The following is a 22,179-nucleotide window of genomic DNA, read 5'->3' on the forward strand; positions in this document are numbered from 1 at the left end:
ATTTAACTAGAATTTCCCTGATTTACAATTCCACATCTCGCCGTAAAATTTCTGTACGTGCCAGAGTACACCTCGAGGGGCAGCATGATTGAAGCGTTTAAAAGATAAGAATTCCAGGAATGCACGAATGCATACTCCACGTGCACGTGTGCGTGTGTATTAACGTGTGGGGGTGAGAGTTCATAAGGGCAGCCAATACATCGTAAGAGTCAATTGAGCTTTTGAGAGTCGGTTTGGCGGGTGTAGCGGGAGGAAGAAAATAAAACGGTAAATGGTGAGCTTTATAATGTGTATGTGGGAAGGGTAGCGGGAAAAGGGAGAGGGGATGGGAATAATCGAAGGGGTAGAAGAGGGAAAGAAAGAACTATGAGGCAGAATAGAGTCGACAAAAGATACAGTAAAAGTGTACAAGGGATGGAGAGGAATAAGAAAAGGAGACAAAAAAGGGAAGAAATTACAACTGCACATGTTTATATCCGAGCGTATTATTGCCGTCCAACTCGATTACCTTCTTGCCAATTAACTCGCAACCAATTAACGTTAGTAGTTAATAAAAAGGCACACGGTATATTACAGAAGAAATTCGAGAAACGTAAAGAACCAGTAATTATTGTATAGTAAATATACTATATATGGTTGGACAGTAAATATTAGTCCTCTGTCCCTCGAAGCTCCAAGACATTAGATTGTCGGACATAAAATATAAAATGGTCAATTCTCACAATTTTTTCCACCTTACAGCGAAGTTAGTTCCTCAACACACAAATTCCAGCTTCAAACCTTACTTTATTCACCACTGGATCAATCAAAATTATGTTCAACGAAAATTTCGAGTAAAACTTCAGAAGAGCCATTTTCTTTGCAAAAACCTGGAATATCATCGAAGGAGGTCACTCCAAAATTTAAAAACTGCAAATAGGGACACTATCTTTAAACGAGTTCTACGTTGCTTTGAACACAGCCAGTTCTCGCCTTTATTCTTTCGTCCTTGAATTTCTCACCCACTAATCTTTCCACGAGGGTGGCGTTCCATGGTACTTTTCCGAGTCCCTGACTCTTTGGACGCGGCAGGGAAACGTTTCTCTCCGACGTTCGCTCAGGGTGGTCTATTTTCGCGACTCGCGAATCTCCTCGAGGTCACGGGTAAGGGGAGGGCCACGAGGTCTGAGGTTCTAGGGTCAGGTATCCAAGCAGCGTATAAATGACCGACCATTGGAGAGGGAAACTGCGTGGCCAAGTCTCTGCCAAGATGGAATATCTGAGGCTTCCTTTTGCGCAGTGGACGCGCCCTTCTCATCCCTTATTTGCTTGAGATCTTGCCACGTAAGATCGTACAGGATGTTTCAAAAATATCCCATTCGATTATTTTTTATTCTATTTATTTAGATGATCACCAGTAGAGCTATTGTGATATTTTCTTAATATTTTTTAAAGATTCGTTTAATTACGGAGAAAAGATTTATTTAAATCTCAGGTGGTGCGATGCCAGTACAGTGGAATCTCATTTCATGGAATTACGATTATTCGTAACTTCTGTTATTCAGGATTGCTGATATGCTAAGTGTAATAATAACAAAAGTAAAGTCGAATAACGAATGGGAATTGAACAGTGATCTAATAGTAATTTTCTGAAGATAAAAAGATAGTTGTCGAAAGGATGTTTCAGGTTTTGAATATGATAGGAATGTCCTATCAAAGAGATTTTCACTTTTCAAGATTTTTCCAATATTTGAAAAGCTTCAGAAAATATCCTATCAAACAAACTTTCATCTCTCAAGATTTTCCAATTCTTTGAAGCTTCAAAAAATATCGTACCAAGCAAACTTTCATTTTTCAAGGTTTCTCCTTAACAAATATTGGAAGCCCCACGAAAAGTCCATTCAAACAAATTTCCATTTTTGAGATTTTCCAAATAAATATTTAAAACTTCAGAAAATGTCCTATGAAACAAATTTTCATTTTTCCAAGTTTTCTAAATATTTTGTACTTCAGGAAATATTCTATCAACCAAATTTCAATTTCTTCAGGCTTCCCATACAAAAGGATTTCTAAATATTTTCAGCTTCAAAAAGTGTCTTATGAAACGAATTTCCATTTTTCAAAATTTTCCAAACATTTAGAGTTCCATAGAAAGTCGTATCAAACAAATTATAATTTTTCTAGATTTTCCAAATATCTAAAGCTCGACGCGTCTTTTACCACACAAAGTTGAAAAATGAATGGGACGAGGACAGGAAGCGCGAAGCCAGATATGACAATAAATGCAAATGATCGTCGGGGCCAGTCTTTTGAAACGTTGTGTACCCTCGGCGATAGATGCACAGTCGAGCTAGTCGAGGTCCCATCGATTTCCCCCGTGGTGGTCGTTTAATATTTTCCGCGTGGATACGACGCAAAACGAGTGCACGTCTCCCTAGACAATATTGCACCATTAAAGAAGAAAAAATGACGACGTCCATTATTCTCGCTGAATCAGGTTTCTCGTAAGAAGCTAGTTAAACGACACGAAAATACTTGATAAAAGCGCAATAAAATTTCAAAATGGCTAGAATGGGAATAAAAGGTTTCTAAGAATATACAGGGTGTTTTATAACATGTGAGACCCACTTTGGAATTTAATTCTATATGCCTGAAAAAATGTCATAAGCACATGTCCTATCTGTCTTGGTTTATGAGATGTAATGAATTTTATGAACATACCAAACTTTCTGTTTGGCCTCTCTTTCCAGAGATTGCAATAGTTCGTAAGCAAGATTTTGAATTGGACTTCTTTCCTTGATGGGAAACTAATAGGCACAATTTAAGTTGATTTTTCGAGCACGCGTTTACACGAAATACTACAAGTTCTAATCGATATTAGATTTCTTACGTGGTTTATGCATAAGTTCCGCTGCATTTTAGCCGATTAACTAGGCAATTTTGAAATCAACATTTTGTAAATAAATAGACTGGTCGTAGAGGTCCTATTGCATAGTCTACTCGTTCTCTGGATTTGAATTCATTAGATTTTCATTTGTGAAGGCATTTAAAATCTACTGTATACGCAACATCGATTGAAAATACTGAGATATTACGAAATAAAAGATAATTAAATATATAAATTTAAAATAGAGCAAGACTACAATTCAAGAATTACCAGGAATAATAAAGAGAGTAATCAGATCGATGACAAGACGTGTGCAGGCTTGTCTTCAAATGCAAGGTGATCATTTTGAGCATGTCTGTAAAGACAATTGAAACAGAAAATTCATTATATCTCATAAACGAAGACAAATAGGACATGTGTTCATATTACTTTTCTTCATTAATTTTAAACATACAATCAACTCCCGAAGTGGGTCCCACATGTTATAAAACACCCTGTATTTCCTCGCTTTTTTCACTCCCTCGATATATTTTCGTATCTTTATCAAAATCCTTCATTGACGTCAAGCCTAAAAAAATTCAAGCGTTTCGACTCTGATGCTCGGTAGAATCCTCTTAACGGATCGGCGAAGCTGTGCTTTCTGTATAACGATACCCGCCCTCTCGACTCCTCGATAAGAATTCATATTCATAGTTTGCTCCTGGGAAGGCAGACGTTGGCGAGATGGGAATTATTAAAGAATTAAGTGGCTCTCGTTATCCGACGACCTTTGAGGAACTAGCTGCATTGTAATCTTTTGTTTTCGACTGATTCTATGTACAAGCAAGTTTTAATACATTCGAAGGGGATTTTGTCTGTCAACAAGAGGAGGGGGGATTCGAATATCAAGTGAAAAAAATACAAGAAACACTTGGTAGCTTGAAACACCATTATTCAAAAGCTACCAATTTTTCCTTGAAAAATATCAACTTCGATGCTTCTCTATTTTTAGATATAACTAATGTCTACTATTCGCAATAACGAAATTGCCATGATTGTACAGTGTTTCCTCGATATAGATTCACTAACTCACTGGCGAGTTTGTGGCGTGGATTTTCGAGGTCAACTAATACTCATGCTATTCCAGTTAATTCTTATCAGAAAAACATGAGTGACAGAGCACGCAAATGAAATTCTTTCGCTCTGAATAATTTAAAACTGTAGGAAAATACAGTACCGCTCGTAAGTATTCATAAATATTACAGATTTTGTTGGTAGCAACGGATATTTACTGCTTGGACTAACCATTAATTACTGCTGAAAATACAATTACTGTAATTATTAAATTTGTACTTTTAAGATAAAATAAAAATACAAAACAAATATACATCAGTTACTACAAGGAAGCCTGTATCTTCCTCAATACGTGAGACCCTTCGAATACTTACGAATGCTATACATATATCGTCGAGCCTATAACGCAGAAACACTGTATTAACTATGAAATATTCTTATTTTTCCATAGACTTTGATAAATAGAGGAGTGCGATGAACGCAGCAGTGAACACGCTGATAAATCGAGTAATGGAACTCGGAGCTCAGTGCTCCGTAGATGCATCGAATATTTCAGCGGCTGGGAACGCGACCGTTTACTCACTTTAAAGTTCTCCACGCCCTCGCCGACCTGCTCGATGTCACCTGCGCACTCGGATCCCATAATAAAAGGAGTTTTCGGCGGTGAATCGATAGCGCCCTGTCTGGCCATCAGATCTTGGAAGTTCAGTCCGCTGGAAACAGAGAGGCACAAGGTTTCACGTACAATAATCGTTGCTGCGATCGACCATCGTCGATGATGCCGTCTGAAATGCGCTTTTGCTCGTTCGAAATATTCTCGGGAGTAATGTGCATTGTTCGTGTTTAAATATCGTGCATCGATGGTGCGAGATATTTGAACCGAAACAGGATGGTCGAACACGCGTGTACGTGGAAACGCGAAACGCGATCGATAACGCGTTACCCACGTAACGGGGCTTATTATTTTTTAATGAGTTGCGACAAACGAGCGAATTATCGGGACGCGTGTCACGAGATAATTTCGCGCACGACCATTGCGGCTATTGCATGAATAAACAGCAAGCATGTTGTTGAGTGAATGGACTTTATCGATGTCCTTTTTTTTTCCACGTTGTGCTTTTCTTTTGGACGATTTCGCAAAGCATCGTGAAAAGGCAAAAGCTTAAAATCCTGACAGTAGTGATAGGAGGTATTGGTGATGGTAGGTATTGTTATAGACGTCTGCTGAATATTCGAGTTCTCCTAGATATTCAAGTACCTCTGAATATTCCAACTCGCGAAAAATATTCGAATTCTTTTGAATATTCAAATTCTCCTGAATATTCGAATTCCCCTGAGTATTTGAATTACCGTTAGTATTTGAATTCCCCTGAATATTCGAATTTTCTCGAACATTCAAATTTCTTCAAATAATCGAATTCTCCTGGACATTTGAATTTTCTAGGATATTCTGGAATATCCTTGAATATTCGAATACTCCTGAACATTCGAATACCCCTGAATATTTAAATTCCCCTAATATTCAACTTTTCCTGAATATTCGAATTCTCCTGGATATCCGAATACCTCTGAATATTCGAATTCCCCAAGTATTTTTGAGTTGCTCTGACTATTTGAATTACCCCGAATATTTGAATTACCCCGAGTATTTGAATTCCCCCGAGTATTTGAATTCCCCCGAGTATTTGAATTCCCCCGAGTATTTGAATTCCCCCGAGTATTCGAATTCCTTCAAATATTCGAATTTCCCTGAATAATAGAATTCTCCAGCACATTCGAACTCTCTAGGATATTCTGGAATACCCTTGAATATTCGAATACCCCTGAATATTCAAATTCTCCTGGACATTCGAATACCCCTGAATATTTGAATTCCCCTAATATTCAACTTCCCCTAAATATTCTAATTCCCCTGAAAATTCCAATTCCCTCAAATATTCCAATTCTCTCTAACATTCCAGCTCCCTCAAATACTCGAAATGCTCAGATATTCAAATGTTTAGGTGTACAACCATTCGAACATTCTTTTCATCATAACTCCAACTGAATCAGCCCCAACGCCACAACCCCACAACCCCGTGCCTCGTTTTTCCAGAAAGGCACGAGCAGCAGCGTCGGGGCAAGGAAGCTTCGATAAAAAGTTTCATGGTCGGCGTCGTGAGAGGCACCGGTCGCCCATTGCGTGCGTCGCCAGGCGTCGGTCTAGGCGTCGTGGCGCCTGGTCGAACCCTCCCGCGTCTGTCAGTCGACCCGCAGGGGTACGATCTCTCTCTCGAAGGTAACACACGTGCGCCTATACCAAGCGAAACAGCGTCGAGTCCTGAAACGTTCTATTTCAGCTCCCTTTAGGGTCCCTATACGACACATATGTACGCATTTCGCCTCACGTGCGTGCATTCACGCATGCGTGACTCCCGCCTGTTCGCAGGCCACGATCACGTGCGTACTCACTTTCCGCTGCGAGACCGGAACCATGAAAATCCGTTCCCCCTCGAAGATGCTATTTTTATCTTTTACAGATAAGTATTCGTAACACTTTCGCTGGAATTTAAAGGGACTGGAGGGACCCAAGAGGAAGAAGCTCCCTTTCTTTTTTTTTCTGCGCACTCTCCCTTCCCAACGATCGTCGACTCGAGGGGCTGCTCGTGTAATGAACGTACGCTTACGATCGTGTACTCTATTTCAGGATTAATAGCGGACAAAATAGAGAAGCGATGGAGTCGTTGATGACACACGACGATCGCGAGCCTGTGGCTTTTAGAGACGCGAGTGAATCATAGTTTACTGAATTCCGTCGAGTCAATCTGCGAAGGGGCGTTAAGCGAATTGCTCGGGGAACATTAAAGTCGTGTTCCTTCTTCGCGCCTCTCATTTTTCCTCTCTTTTTACGCTCTTCCTCATGGTCATTCCGAGCGTACGTCGCCATCATCGTTCCTCGTAATGGGGAGAGAGTCGGAAAAGTTGGACCATCGAGGAGAGTCCAGCTGGAGCACAACGTTGCCTCGGGAGATGCATCGTAAACGTTTATCGACGACCCGCGACACCAGTGTAATTTCCTGGCATCAGTATCGACGCTATGAATCACCGCGATTCGCTGCGAGAAACTGCGCAAGGTTAAACGCAGATTAGAGAATCGCGCCGATAGCGAATATTCGGAAGCGTGAGTCAGAGCATTGTGCCCTCGTTATTTCTTCCACGACAGGCGTCGATTTTCCATGACAGACTCATTGGTGGCTTGCAATCTTGCAAAGCACGCAGTAGTACGCTGTGATGTAACGCTGGACTTGTTTGCGAGTTTATAGGAAAAGGAACACGCTGATGATGTAGCTGATAATACGGTTCAAAGTTCTGACGAATGATTATATACAATACGAATGTACACGACAGGTTGTACTACGTTTTCAAGACAATTAGCATATGTATAACGTAGTACTACGTTTTCCACAGAAATTACTGTATCACGTAGTACTACATTTTACGCTTTGCAAGGTACAACAAATTCATCAGTTGTTCGTATTAAAAGCAACAATAATCCAAAAATAATGCATGAATCGTTTCCACCAAAAATAATTCCCATACGACGTAGTACTACGTTCTCACAATTTATAAAATATACCTAATTACTCATTTCCCGCCCTATTAAAAACGATAACACATCCAATTGATCCAAATGATCTGCGAATTACACACATGTAAATATGTATTACGTTTTAAGTTTTAAACAGAAACGCTGATACCGCGAAATATACAATAACTTCTTATCATTTGCTATAAATAACCGTAGCAAGTCCATCACACCATATAGCATTGAAAGAAATGACTTCCGAACGACGTAGTACTACGTTCTTAGAATTCTATAGAGAAGACGCAGTATCGCGTCCCCTGTCACGCAATAACAGAGCAACAAAACACTTTTTATTAACTCAGTCTATTGAACTGTGGAGTGTACATCGTAGTACGTATTATAGTATTTTGGAGCCCTTACTCATCTTCCTCTCTTCCCTTCCCCAAATATTCAGTTTAATTAGCGAACGTTCCATCAAGTTTCCCAACATTTCATCAGTCACAAAGAGTTCTTCCACCAATGAAAATGACGCGCATTATCCCCGCGTCATGCGTCATTTACTATCGGCCTCGCCAATAATAACGCTCGAGTTTACCGATCTCAATGAAAGCGAACCGAACGCGACGAATCAACGGTGAAACGCAATATTTCCACGCTCGCTGGATTTATCGACAGCTCAGGGAGGAAATGGCAATCGACGCGAGTTACATTTCACTTCGACGCGGATTTAATGGATTTCGCGAGAACACGGTCCCTGCTCGTGTTCCTTTTACCTCGACACGACCAGCATTTTTCTAGGACCAGAGAAAATACAGTTTGACATTGGACGATGTTATCGCTAAAACTTTACGTGACTGGGAACACCACCTCTCATCCCTTAAATACGAGGATTAATTGAATGCAATTAAAATAAATTGTATATTACGTAAATGTTGGTGTATTTGTTCTCTAAATACGTTAGATGGAATACTACGTTATCGTACAATTATAGGAAAACGTTCTTTTGGGAAATGATAACCTCTCGAGGGTGCGCTGTATTAGAGGGAAAGAGGGAATCTGGATGAATATGATAAGACAATACCCCGCGGTGTGCACGATTCGGTCTAATGAAATTCAGCCCGACGCGTCGACCCATTTGCAGTTATCACGGCGGCAACCGGATAACACAGTACGTGATTTAGAGCTGATCGCGTGACACGAAACGTTTTCATTCATGGGAAGACGCTTAATCGGCCATCACACGTCCAGCTGTGATTTATCGCCTGCTGTTTTCGATCGTCGATCATTTATTGGGACCCATGATTCTGTTGCGGGAACGAAAATGGTCACAAAAGTATCATTCTTTAGTCATCGTTAAGCAAGAATTTGAAACTGGTAGAAAAACTGCAAGGGGAACTAAGAATACTCCATTTTGTAGCGAGACCAAAATGGTCAAAAAGTACCATTTTTCATTTATAACTGAACAGAAATTAGAAACTCGTAGAAAATTTGTGTAGAGAATACAGAATACTCTATTTTGTGGTAAGATCAAAAATGGTCACAGAAGTACTACTTTACATTCATGGCTGAAGAAGAATTAGAAACTGGTAGAAAATCTGTGTATAGAATAAAGAATACTCCATTTTATAGTGAAACAAAAAATGGTCGCTAAAATACTATTTTTCATTCATGACTAAACAAAAATTGAAAGCTAATAAAAAATCTGTATAGAGAACAAAAAACATTCATGACTTAACAAAGATAAGAAACTAGTAGAAAATTTGTATAAAGAATAAAGAATACTCCATTTTGTAGCGAAACCAAAAGTAGTGACAAAGGTACCATTTTCATCACTAAACAAAATACTAAAACTACCAGTAAAAGTGCCTCCATTGCGCAGGCCTCTTTGCCTTCACATGACAGACCGATTCTCTTCCCTAATAACAAGCTTCCTTCGCAGTGTTTGGGATAAGTATTCTCTGCTGCGACCAGAGCGAAGCTAACATTGTATTTCCTCGCGAACTTCCAACGAGCTGTCCCGCGCACTCGTGTACATTTTTACGTTTTCGTCGTCAGAAATAACACGCTACAATATGTCGCTCGCGAGCGGGCGAACGCTCGGCAAATATTTGAGAAGCTCGCCTGCAAAGGACAGAAGCGTTTACTACCGCCTCGGGAGCTGGTGCGTCGCGAAAGCTACAAAGGAACATTGCGATTGCCCGAGTCGACCGAAAACAATTTCCTCTAGGTGTTACCTAACGCGAATCAGTTGCTTCGCTTTGTCTACACTGCCTTCGAAGCGTAACGAATCGCACACTGTGACTGCACAAACAGAATCTAATATTAGACAAAAATGAGAACGAGGTTTTTCCAAATATTTTTCTAGAATTCTGATACACTTCTTTCTCCTCCATCTCTCAGCTTATTTCGTTTTTGCTTTCGTGACATTGGCATCTGTGTCCTCTTAAACCCTTATTCTTAGATGAAAAGATTCTTTTAATGCCCTTCCTTCTTTCTCAAAATATACATTTTATATTCTACATGTCAATTAAGTCCTTAAGCTCAAATTTCTTGAAAACGTAACATAGGTTCTCTGCCCTTTATTCACAGATTTATGAAGTACAATGTTTGTTTGCTACAGAACTGATCGTTGGACCTCAAAGCCAGAGTATAAATCCACTTTCTCTCCTCTGACTGAATACCTGCACTTTGGCTCTGGAGTCCAGGTATACGATATGTTACAGTATCGCTACAATGTTTCATATCATTTCACGCTTGAACCGTTTCCAATAATACAGCTTCTTAACGAAGGGCACGTAACAGAAGGTTTCCAGGACTTACGGGGACTGCAAACGTGAGGCACGGCTCGCGATCGCTTAATTCCTTTAAATTGCGCGGAATTGAGGGGAATAATTTTCTCCTGGCACCGGCCAATTGTACGGGAGGAGGAACGGCGACCATCGTGGACGACATGCAACGGGACGCACCCCAGGGTCACGCACACCATGCGCGCGAATAAAAGGGGATAGTAGCCAGAGAACGCTGGCGAGGAGAGACAGGGAGAGCCTCCGGCTACGAAGGGGCCAGAGAAAGCGAAAGGGACGTAGAGAGAAAGGGAGATAAAAAAAAAAGGGGGGGAGAGCACGAGGGAGAGGCGAAAGGAAGCAAAAAGATAAGACAAAAGTGGCGGAGGAAGAGAGTACACAGGGACTTCGCGAAAGCAAAAAGCAGAGTAAAATAGTCGATGGGGGAACGAAGGGAAAGACGGGCTTGACCGAGGGCTCGGAAAAGAACTGACCTGAGCTCCACTCGATTATTTCAACCGAGCTGAATTCTACGTACAGAGGTAGCTTTCTGTTTAGCTTAACTATTGTTGCATCCCTGGGTGAAGTCAGAAATAATCGATTGTTACTGTTTCCACAGTCTCGTAGAGGGTTGGCTAACCAACGCTATTCGAAGCAAACCTAATCCAGATTATGCACGTACAGGGTGAGTCATGTAACTGTATCGCCTGAATTTTCTTGTAAACTGTTTATCGCATGAACAAATGTAAACGAAAGTTGATTGGCATCGAGAACATGCTCTTCTTTAGTATGCACCTTTCCATACCAAACAACTTTCGATCGATACATTTTTTCATGATATAAGTAATTTACAAGAAAATTCAGGTAATACAGTTACGTGAGTCACCCCCTATAAGCTATCCCTAGAATAATCCTCCCCTACAGGGTGAGATAGAGTAACGTCACTTTAATAGAAAAAAATTATCCAAAGGCTTTCTAGTTTAACTGATCACTCTGTATAAATAGGTACTTAAATTCTATAGGTGTCCACTGTACAAACCCTCAACAGGGTTCAACCTGGCAGAATAAATTCTATCAGAAGGTGCAACCCTTCAAACTCCACCATTATGACGAACTCAGCTTTGTAGAATATCTATTATTGAGAATTTAGAAAATATCACTCTTATTAACTACAGTACAGTAGCACCAAGGTTCACAATAGTCAAGTTGCTTCAAGCTGCTTGAATTCCAGTAACCTGACTAACCTGAACAAGGTTTAATATCCAGTATCAGCTACTGTCCAGCATTAGATACACTTACTTTATAAAGAAAATCAGTATCCACTAAAAATATTATACTACTCCATTGCGCTAGACAAGACTGAAAACGTCGAAAATTATCCAAAGCACCTGAAACCCCAATTTCACATTCCTCAATAGTCACTGCTTTTCCCCATAGTTGGACAGTATAGAGCAATGTCGCTGTCCTGTCCCAATTGCCATTACGCTACCCGATAGATAGTGAAGGGACAGGTGAACCTGCGCCAGCGTCGTCGATCGATCGTCAGGGAAGACATCGAGGCGCCAGTGAAACTATAAACCCGCCTAGCGAAATCAAACGCACGAATCTCGCGTGACTCGGCGTATCGAGGCGGGCAGCGTTGATTGAGCCCGAAGCGAAAGTGGTGTGTAGAGCTCGGGTTGTCTGGCGACGCTCGGTTGCGGCAATTCCTGCGTATCGGTCGGGGAAAAATGCGCGCACGTTGTCGGCGATTATTTTTCAAGGAAGCCCCGACGTCCTGGCGCACTCGGGGAAATTAAAACCGTGGCTCCAATCGATTCGACGTGCCCTCCGCCACGTCGGCTAATTTCTTTCTCGATCATCATTTATCTTTCTGGCGACACGTCGCGTTGTTCATCGCCGCTGCGTGATTCTATAAATAAATCCTTACTCATGTGGGTTTCTCACTTTGCTCGAGAAAATCGGAGTCCATTGTGGACACCATTTACACCCTGGGTCAAGAAAGTTTGAACTTTTAGGGGAGTAGCTTCTTAAAGGGTCAAAACACTGACGCGTTCGAAAATTTCCTAGAAATACATAAAGGTGTGCAGTCTAATTACAATGTTGAAATATATTTAGTATATATTTTGTATATTGCTACCTCGTTTTTATATATTTATTTAGATGTAAAATGGTTTGTAAAGCTTGTTATTAAAGTATTGTTATTATTAAAATTTGCCTTGAAGTGTATGGAAATTTATTTCACTCGATGTAGATACCGATATCCATCGATGTGTATCGACCGTTTCAACTATCGATTATCATTGATATACATTACTTGGATTATTGATACTCATCGATATCCATCGATCGCTTCAACTGGCGACGTTTATTGACACGTATCGATAACTTGAGGCCATGTATCGTTACACATTGATTCCATTCACCATCTATATTTACATATCGATACATGTTGAATGTTCTGTTACCAATATTGACGGATACATGTAGATATCTGTTCAAAAACGGTCACACTTTTTCAGAGATTCATGATAATCCTATTCTCAACATAAAATAAGGAATGTCTACATTCTTCCCAATGTTTCGTTCGAAATTGGGAGCTCGAGGTTACGCTTTTCCGCCCTTACGTCATCGCTGTGGGACTTTCTCACTCAGGAGGGCCTTAACTCGGGACAATTAATATGCCTTCGCGTAGAAACGCGTTATCCCCAATTATCATCCATAAGGCTTCCGAAGAATTTTCTGAAGGAGTCATGAGAAACAGGGCATCCTTAACGCTAGAACTACCAAGTTTAATACGTATCTCTATTTTCATTAAAGTACCCAGTAAAATTACAGCTTTCTAAAAAAAAAGTCCATAAATCATAGAAATAATAATTTATACATTTCCTTGTTTTTATTCAGTATTAATGGAGCAAAAATATCGCATTTACAAGGAATAAAATCTACATAAAGAATAAGAATACGGTCCATTTTAAGCCCTCTGGTAGTTCTAGTGTTAATCCCATTATCCCTTTATGGTCCAGAATATAAAACTGGGAAGATACCTGGGATATACACTGGGAACTGGGAAGTACACGCTCACTTTAACTTAATTTGATAACAACCTACAAACTGTGGTTTGAGTCTGCAACCACGTGAGCCACGAAAGGTTAGGGCCCAAATTTGCATAAACGCAATATTTCACTCGACATCTTTTTTATTTTTAATGAATTTGCATTACTACATTCTATTTCTTCATGCTATTGTTATAAAAGATCCCAAAAATTAGCTGAATATTTTTTTCGTAACTCACGATTTATAACCTTAAACTATACTAGTACATGTAAGAGTATTTATAACCTTAAAGTATACTATTTAGTACAGTATTTATAATATTAAAATATACTAGTATAAAGTATTTACAACATTAACCTTCGTACAGCGGACTATTTCACATTTATGTGTAGAGCCAGCGGACTCAGGGTCACTTCTGACCCAGCGTTCACCATCCAAGGGTTAAAGTATACTAGTTTCTTGTAAATCAGTCTTCTCTTGTGGATCTTTTTCATTTCCATAATGGACGTCTACATAATATTAAATGTTTCTCTTTTATTATCTCTATAAAATGTTTTTTCTTGTTCCAACAAGAGAATACAAATGTGCATACATTTACATTTGTCAATAACGTTGCGTTTACGCAACTTTGGGCCCTAATGGGGTAAACCCAGCGTTTGAGGAGCCGCGCTCAACATTCTACCGTGTCAGTTCCACAGCAAACATCGACGTTCCGCCGTCCACGTTAATTATAGCAGAAATTCCACCTTGCCTAATATCCGCTGACACGTTATTTGAACTGGCATAAAGTTGTTGGTCGCGTGCCGCGCAGCAAGGCTTAATGAAGTTTGCACGGGAGTCGCGCGCGCGAACGGTGCGCTATTATCAGCGCAAGGGATAGGTGGGCTTCGCTCGTGGAACGCAGAAGCGAAAGGAAGGCAAACCTCGATCAGGAGGAGCGTGTAATCAACCAGACTCGTACCATTTGTTTACCACTCGCTCTCCAATCAACGTTCTTTGTTTTCGTTCTTTCGCGAGCGAACACAGATTGGTGCACTATTCTTAACGAGCGTATCGATTATTGAATTGCGACGAAACGATCGCGAGGACTCTAGTATCTGCGCGCGAAACGCTTGGAGGGAGATCTTGAGAAACACCCTTCGGTCTCGTGTCGAACTTGTTAATCGAAATCCTACTTTATTTACAAGGTGTTTCAGAAAAAACGAATTGGTTGAAGTTAGAATCACTATTTATGTAATGAAATTCTTTTCTTTCGAACAATTTTTAGATGTCTATAGCTGGTTGGTGGAAATGTTCTACGTCATTCAACTATGGATTTTCAAATTACGTAGAACTACGTTCTCAGCAGCCAACTATTGACATTAAAATCGATATTTAAACTTTGAAAAACTGCCACTTTTTTCATTTTCGAAATTTCTTTACAACTCTGCTCCCTGCCATAGTCACGTTCCATGCTAATGAAAACTATTTTCTATTTTTTCATTATAGATAAGGGGTACAGCCAAAATCAAAGCAACTGTGAAGACACTGAAGTAATGTACTAATGATTGTACTAATTTATTTGTTCTTCATTTAACTTTCATTATTTGCATTTTTAAAAAAAGTTATTTATATTCCTGGAGTATAAAGAAATATGCGTGCAAAAGCTTATTAAAGAAAGTCTGATGGACTCCTCATGAAAAAATGCCAAGAAAGACCTAAAAAAATAACACTTTAAGCTAGAATATCCTCTTAAAAGAATTTTCCTCAACACTCCAAATATTTATAAAACTTAGCTCAAAATAGCACAATTAATACCATTTAATTTAAAGAATACAAGCCTTCCAATGAAATAATTTTCATTTCCATTAGCGCATATACATATATTTATATAGTACTTCCACAGGCAAAAATAGTTAATCCTCAAAAAGTGAATTCCGAGATAAACTCGATAAATTTTGGAGGACAGTTGTTAAACCGAGGGAACCTGCGACTTCTTGGCTCGAAGGTCGGCCACTGCGTAGCGGGAAGAATGGAAAAACACGAGAGGCCGAGGGACAACAGGGGAAAACATACACGAGCCAGGCAATAATTATTTTGCACGACAGATGACCCCGCCGTCACCGCGGAGTTATCAATTGTTTTCAAACCGGGCGCGAATACCGATACAGGAGCCTCTTTGTTACTTTTTATCGGCCTCGATGCGACCGCCGTGCTTTCGCCAGCTCGCCTCTGTGTGCGTGGAGGCCTCAGCCGAGACGGATTGCTCCGCGCACTGTACAGGGTGGCTCCGAGAGCAAGTTTTCGCGACCTTCCCAGTTTCGCCAGCCGTTGACCTCGATGAGTTCTGAAACTCGCGATGACTTTGCACCACGAGTTCGAGCAAAATTAGACGGAATTATGAGGAGAGGAGGCGAAGAGAATGAGGCTGATACGAAGACGAGACGAGACTTCTCACGCTCACTACCGGGTGGCTTTTCGTCTATTCGTGGTTTTAAATATGGCTGCATAATTATGTTTGTTATACAGGGTGTCACAGAACTGGTGGTACAAGCGAAAGGAATGTAATTCTGTATGAAAAGGACAAGTCGAAAATGTAATACCAGTTCGGTAACACTCTCTTACCGAAGGGCGGGAAATTTTGAAATAGTACATAAGGAAAATCCTTGAAAATGAGATTATTTCGAATACTAACTCCTTAAAAATTAAATTTCTTTCAAATTGATTGCCCAAGAGATCCACGAACCTTTTTCTTTGCAATATTTTTGCATACTTCGAGTATTCGATCCCAAACAATTAACCATGACTAAGAATCCTGACGACTATATATGCATGCCATGCACGTATGCAGTGTTTGGAAACATTCTATCTGAGAAAGTGTCGTGTTAACGGCATTCACGTCATGCCTGAGCGGTTACCAAGTATTAAATGTACACGCGAGGCTGACAGAAGGCAATTAACTTCGTAAAATAAAAGTGGAAAGTAGCGAGAGGATCGTCGACGTGAATGTTCGAAAATTTCTCTTGAAAAATTCGAAGAAGAATACGAGTGGATCGATCAGGCGTCTGACTCGCGTGGCGAACTTATAGTAGCATTCCATTCTCGGCGAGACCTTTCCATCAATTTCTGTTCTCACAGCTTCCTGTCCACGCGATGCCCGATTCCTTTAAATAGATCCTTCGTCCTAACACCAAACGTTCTCGCGTTCAAGGCACGCATCTGCTAGGTAGACTGATTGATGAGTCCACCAGCAGACTCCGGATGGAACGCACTCCCTTTCTCAGTTCCTTTCTCAGTCCCCACTTTAACTCCATGTTCCAGACATCTTTTCATCGAGACATTATTTCCAATTTTTTGCCTCGCCAAATATGGATAGAAATATTTCCTCATTATACAGCTCAGAACTTAAGCCTGCAGCGTGCAACGATGCATATGTGTTGGTACCTATAAAAGTAGTCCAAATCGAAACCTTAAAAAAGACTGAATTTATCACTTACTTCATAATGTAAATCTGTATAACATTAAGTAAGTGATAAATTCGACCTTTTCAGATTTTTAACTTGGACCACCTTTCGTAATTAACACATATATATGTACAATATGAACCATACATCATATATTTTTAATACAGCAATAAAGAAAAAATGAAAAACAATTCTCACACTATTCTTTCCTATTTTCCAGCCAAAAATTATTTTATTTCAGACCAAAAAATAACAAATTGCAGGGTTAAAATTATGCCAGTGTCTGAATATTAATGGAAGTCGCTGTACTTTTCTCATAATGCTTATTTTAGCGAGACAATTAGAAACAGATGTGGATTATACTAATTGAGTAACGCACGATGGTAGGATACGATAACAACTGGCTGTTATTCGATGGAAATTTATTTATCCGACGCCTGACGAGACAACGTGCAGAGGTTCTATCGCGAGTTCAGAAGACATGATTCGTCAACGATGCGTGACGTACGCGGCAAAGGTGAAAGCGAAGATCATGCGCGATCGTATATGCAAATCAGGTATAAGCTAGCGCCACGTTACGTCTAATTACACGGGACGCTTGCTCCTCTGTGATCGGGGATGCGACAACTATTAAAGTCAACACGGGAAGCGTCGAAAATTAACGTAGCTATTAAACGTCACGCTGATTGGACGTTACAGGCGTGCAACCAGGACAACGTGCTGCTTGTTTCGGGAGAAAATCGTGTTTCATACTGGCACATGCGATATCTATGAATATATCGCGAGTCTTCATGCGTCGATTGTAAATTTTAACATAAAAAAGAAAATCCACGTAACATGGAAGAATGTAAGAAATGTGGAAAGATAAATACAGTTTCTACTACTGGAAAAGTAAAATAACTCTTTAATGAAATTCCATTCCTCTAATATTGCGTATGAAAGCAGGAATTTTCATAAATATCAGCCTAGATATCAGGAACATATTTAAAACTCTCGAAAGACCCATTGTAGTCACGAAAAGTGTAAAATGAGAACTGCAAAATTTTCTACAATAACTCCTACATCTAAAATTTTCTACATTAAAAATTGTCTATCTTCCACATAAGTTCTATACGTATAAATTACCAGATACTTTATTTCACAAGGTTTCCATTCTATAAAACGATCCAGATAAAACTTATGTAAACATGACTTACATTCTCAGTGATAAAAACGTCTATTCAATGGATCAGAAAAAGGGGGAAAAAAGACACTGATTAAATCAGGAAAATATTACAGAAAAAAGTCTAGCCTCTATTGCGTCCCCTGAGTAATCAGAATGAAATGCAAACGAATTTAGAGGGGGAGATATTTCCGATACAATATATGTATGCTCCAGAATTTTCCGATCGGGGCAGTAATATATGAGACACCCGATACGTGCCCGACCAGATGTAGGCACGAAGAATTGAAACGGTAAGAACAGCTGCAGGGTCCAAACGCGAGCTGTTATTGTTTTTGTGAGTCATGAGTGGCAATAGCGGAATGTCAACAGAACTGTCGCCTCTGCTCGACACCGCGAGAACCATTTTACGTTCTACATACGTACATACTTCTGAGCAACTATACTTATTAGCCTGTAAGGACACGCATTTATATTACCGATCGGCTTCACAGCCAACAATTACGTATTTCCGCGAAGTGAAATTGCGGAGGCAAGAAAATTATCGATCGACTGGGGAAAAAAACTGTAACAGGCGTTACCGACATGATATTACTGCCAATCATGGCACAGAATGTGTTCGTTTAATGAGCTGTGTTTGCATCAAATTGTTCCAGGATAATTATTTAAATAATGCGTCGCGTTATTTAATCAAAAATTTATTGCAGATAAATTTACCCTCATTCGGTGTATTTATAACAGTATTTATACTGTTCTAAAAAGAGCAATATTTCATTTATTTATTACCTTTAAACAAATTTCTGAAAACACTGTTTAATCAATGTCTCTCTTAAGAGACATATGTAGGTAGACAAAACAGGCTTCTTCTTGATGTTCTTATTACAAATAGAAGTCACTTTAAATTCATATATATAAAGAAAAAATCGAACATTTTAATAGTTTGTTCATATTTCAATGTTCAATGAAAGAATAAACTTCATATTCTTTATTACACAATTACATCTAATAATCCTTCGTGAAGAAATCTCTGAGCCATTGTAAGGACATTCTGCCCATCCACAGAATTTTCGTTAAAATCTAACGAGCCAAGTAAACCCAAATAATTGCATTCGAGGCGAAAGAAACGAGTCGAAAGGAAGTTGGAAAGCATTCGAGGGACACTCCACTGAATCTCGAAGTCCAGAAGACCATTCTAGTCCGAGGGGTGGCGCGTTCGACTGTATCATGGGGTGTTCACGGTGTTCCATGAATTTCGTGCGCACGCACGTACGTGTGTATCCCCTGTGCATGTGGGGGGCGCACAAAGTACGGGTGTGGTTCGATCAATACGGACATCCCATGGATCTATCGGTGCGTGCACACAGGTACACAACGTACGAGGTGAATCACCTCCAATTGCGACCGCCTCGAACATTCGCGGTAACGGTCGCACAATTAACGACTCCTCGCTTTTCCAACCTTAACAATCTGAATTCCGGTCAAACAGCTTAATTATACCATTGACTCGGGAAAAGGTACCATCCATTGCAGTGTTTCCCCGTTAAAAGATCGTTACTGTAATCGCCCATCCCTTAAATTATTCCTAGCAAACGAGTTTCACTTTTATGCGATCTCATTCATGCCCGATCTCTTGCGATAGAGCGATCCATAAAATGGTTTATTACTTCGAAACGATTTTTACACTCAGTGAGTGTTAATAAAATTCGCAAAAGCCTGAAGAAGAGAGCTATTAGTAGATTAGTTGGTTTTTGACCATTTTAGTACCTTGCAGGTATTCCAGTTATCGCCTAGGAATTCCTTGAATAAAGGAAGAATTTGCAACGCTGGGTATTCTATAGATCGAGTCAGAATTTGAAAAATGAGGTGTGTATCGGTCTAGAAATTATTGTTACTTAATCAAAATTTTATACTGTTGGTAGCAAACATGTATTATACAGCCTGAAGAAGCGAGCTATTAGTAGATTAGTTGGTTTTTGACCATTTTAGTACCTTGCAAGTATTCCAGTTATCGCCTAGGAATTCCTTGAATAAAAGAAGAATTTGCAGCGCTGGGTATTCTATAGATCGAGTTAGAATTTGAAAAATAAGGTGTGCATCGGCCTAGAAATTATTATTACCTAATCAAAATTTTGTACTGTTGGTAGCAAACATGTATTACACGCTATAACTTCGATTTTTCTTGTGTCCAATAATCTAACAAACATTCTATGTTGAACACGGTGTTACACTGTGTCCGTGTTTCCACAGCCCTTATTTTCATAGTAGACAATAGAAATTTCCCGAATATCCAGAAGGATAATACTTCAAAGTCCAAAACCTCGACTCGATCTCCCCAATCCTCGTACTTCTAAGATCGACTACGAGAAGTTCGAATTCAAGCCGCGTCTTCGCGCACCCTTTATCCCGCGGGCAAACTTCGAACAATGGATTTCTGTAGGATGGAAACGGCACGGTCTGATCCTCTTACGGGTAATCCCCAGTTCGTGAAAGCAACCGAGTACGATTCTCAAATTGATTTACCGAGCGCGATAGTCTCGAATTGCTTTCCGCCCGAACGGTCGTTGAAATTGATGTTTCGCGTTTGAACGCTAATTAGATATCGCGAAACCGTTATATTACAGCTGCGCCCCTGAGAGACACATGCACGCGTATTTAACTACGGAACGATAAATTAATCGCGGGGACAGATAGGATTATTCTGCAAGAAGAAACGTGTTATCGCGAATTTCTGACGGCGTCGAATTACAAACGCGAAGGAGGGCTGGTAACGTTTCTCCTCGTCCCGGATAAACAGATGTACGACCAATATTTACCGATCCAATATTTGAATGTACGGAGGCAAACACTTACTTGACCTTCCCAATTCCCGAGTCGAACGGTTCGTACTTCCGCCATTTCTCCTACCTGCCTCGTGCACACGCCTCATAGCGCGCGGACGGCTCCAGCCCGCTGGAAAAACGGTTAACCGTTCCGCGGTTTCACTGTTATACAATGCGATTACGCAACGATTTATTAAAAAACGACGAGGATGTTGTTTTTGCTTACCGCAGTGACGCTGGGCCTTCCGTGGAAAGAGGTTTCAAAACCTTCTGTTTATGAAGAGATTGTATTTTATAGGTATTCATGTACTTAGGGAAATGGTTTAAACATAGCTATTCATCAGAATCAGCTTTTCAGACATTTTTAGAGAGTGAAGTATTACAAAATTCATATTTTAGAGGGTTCTAGTTTCTCCAATACTTCAGTTTTTAAATATCTATGCGAATGCTCAAGTACTCAAATAATTGTCGAAGTACTCAAACAATATTGTTGGAGTACTCACAGAAACTCAAGTAATTCTTCAAATACTCGATTAAACAATATTATCGTAGTACTCGAACAAGCAATACTACTGTCGAAGTACCCAAACAAACTCAAATAGCTGCCCAAGTACTCGAACAAACAGTATTTTGCGAAGTACTCGAACAATTAATATTTTGCGAAGTACTCGAACAATTAATATTTTGCGAAGTACTCGAACAATTAATATTTTGCGAAGTACTGGAAGAATTAATATTGCTGAAGTACTCGAACAAGTAATATTTTACGAAGTACTCTAACAATTAATATCGTCGAAGTACTCTAACAATTAATATTTTGCGAAGTACTCGAACAATTAATATTTTGCGAAGTACCGGAAGAATTAATATTGCTGAAGTACTCGAACAATTAATATTTTACGAAGTACTCGAACAATTAATAGTGCTGAAGTACTGGAACAATTAATATTGCTGAAGTACTCGAACAATTAATATTGCTGAAATACTCGAACAATTAATATTGCTGAAGTACTGGAAGAATTAATATTGCTGAAGTACTCGAACAATTAATATTTTACGAAGTACTCGAACAACTAATAGTGCTGAAGTACTGGAACAATTAATATTGCTGAAGTACTCGAACAATTAATATTGCTGAAGTACTCGAACAATTAATATTGCTGAAGTACTCGAACAATTAATATTGTCGAAGTACTCCAACAATTATCAAGGTACTGAACAGTGAAGTGCTTAAATACGGAAGTACTCAAATACTCAAACATCCGAATTTCCAATTTCTTTTCCCGTTTCTAAATAAAAATCCCTCAAACAGAATTGTCTCTTTCCCACCCAAAAGCATCTCATGCATGCCTAAAAAAATAAGCATAACCGAGATGCACTGCACTCTGTAATACTCAACCCCTCGCCCAACCTTCACATTTTTTCCCCCCC

The 22,179-nt window shown here is 39.7% G+C and overlaps 1 protein-coding gene across 1 annotated transcript in view; it reads right to left on the reverse strand.

The window, feature by feature from the left end:
• LOC143188370 (synaptic vesicle membrane protein VAT-1 homolog-like) overlaps positions 1–22,179 on the reverse strand; it is a 40,218-nt gene that overhangs the window by 8,704 nt on the left and 9,335 nt on the right. The window contains exon 2 of the mRNA XM_076392583.1: positions 4,503–4,632. Coding sequence (XP_076248698.1) covers positions 4,503–4,632 — 130 coding nt within the window. The remainder of the gene's footprint in view (positions 1–4,502; positions 4,633–22,179) is intronic.

This window comes from Calliopsis andreniformis, chromosome 1 (assembly GCF_051401765.1).
Source record: "Calliopsis andreniformis isolate RMS-2024a chromosome 1, iyCalAndr_principal, whole genome shotgun sequence".
NCBI lineage: Eukaryota > Metazoa > Arthropoda > Insecta > Hymenoptera > Andrenidae > Calliopsis > Calliopsis andreniformis.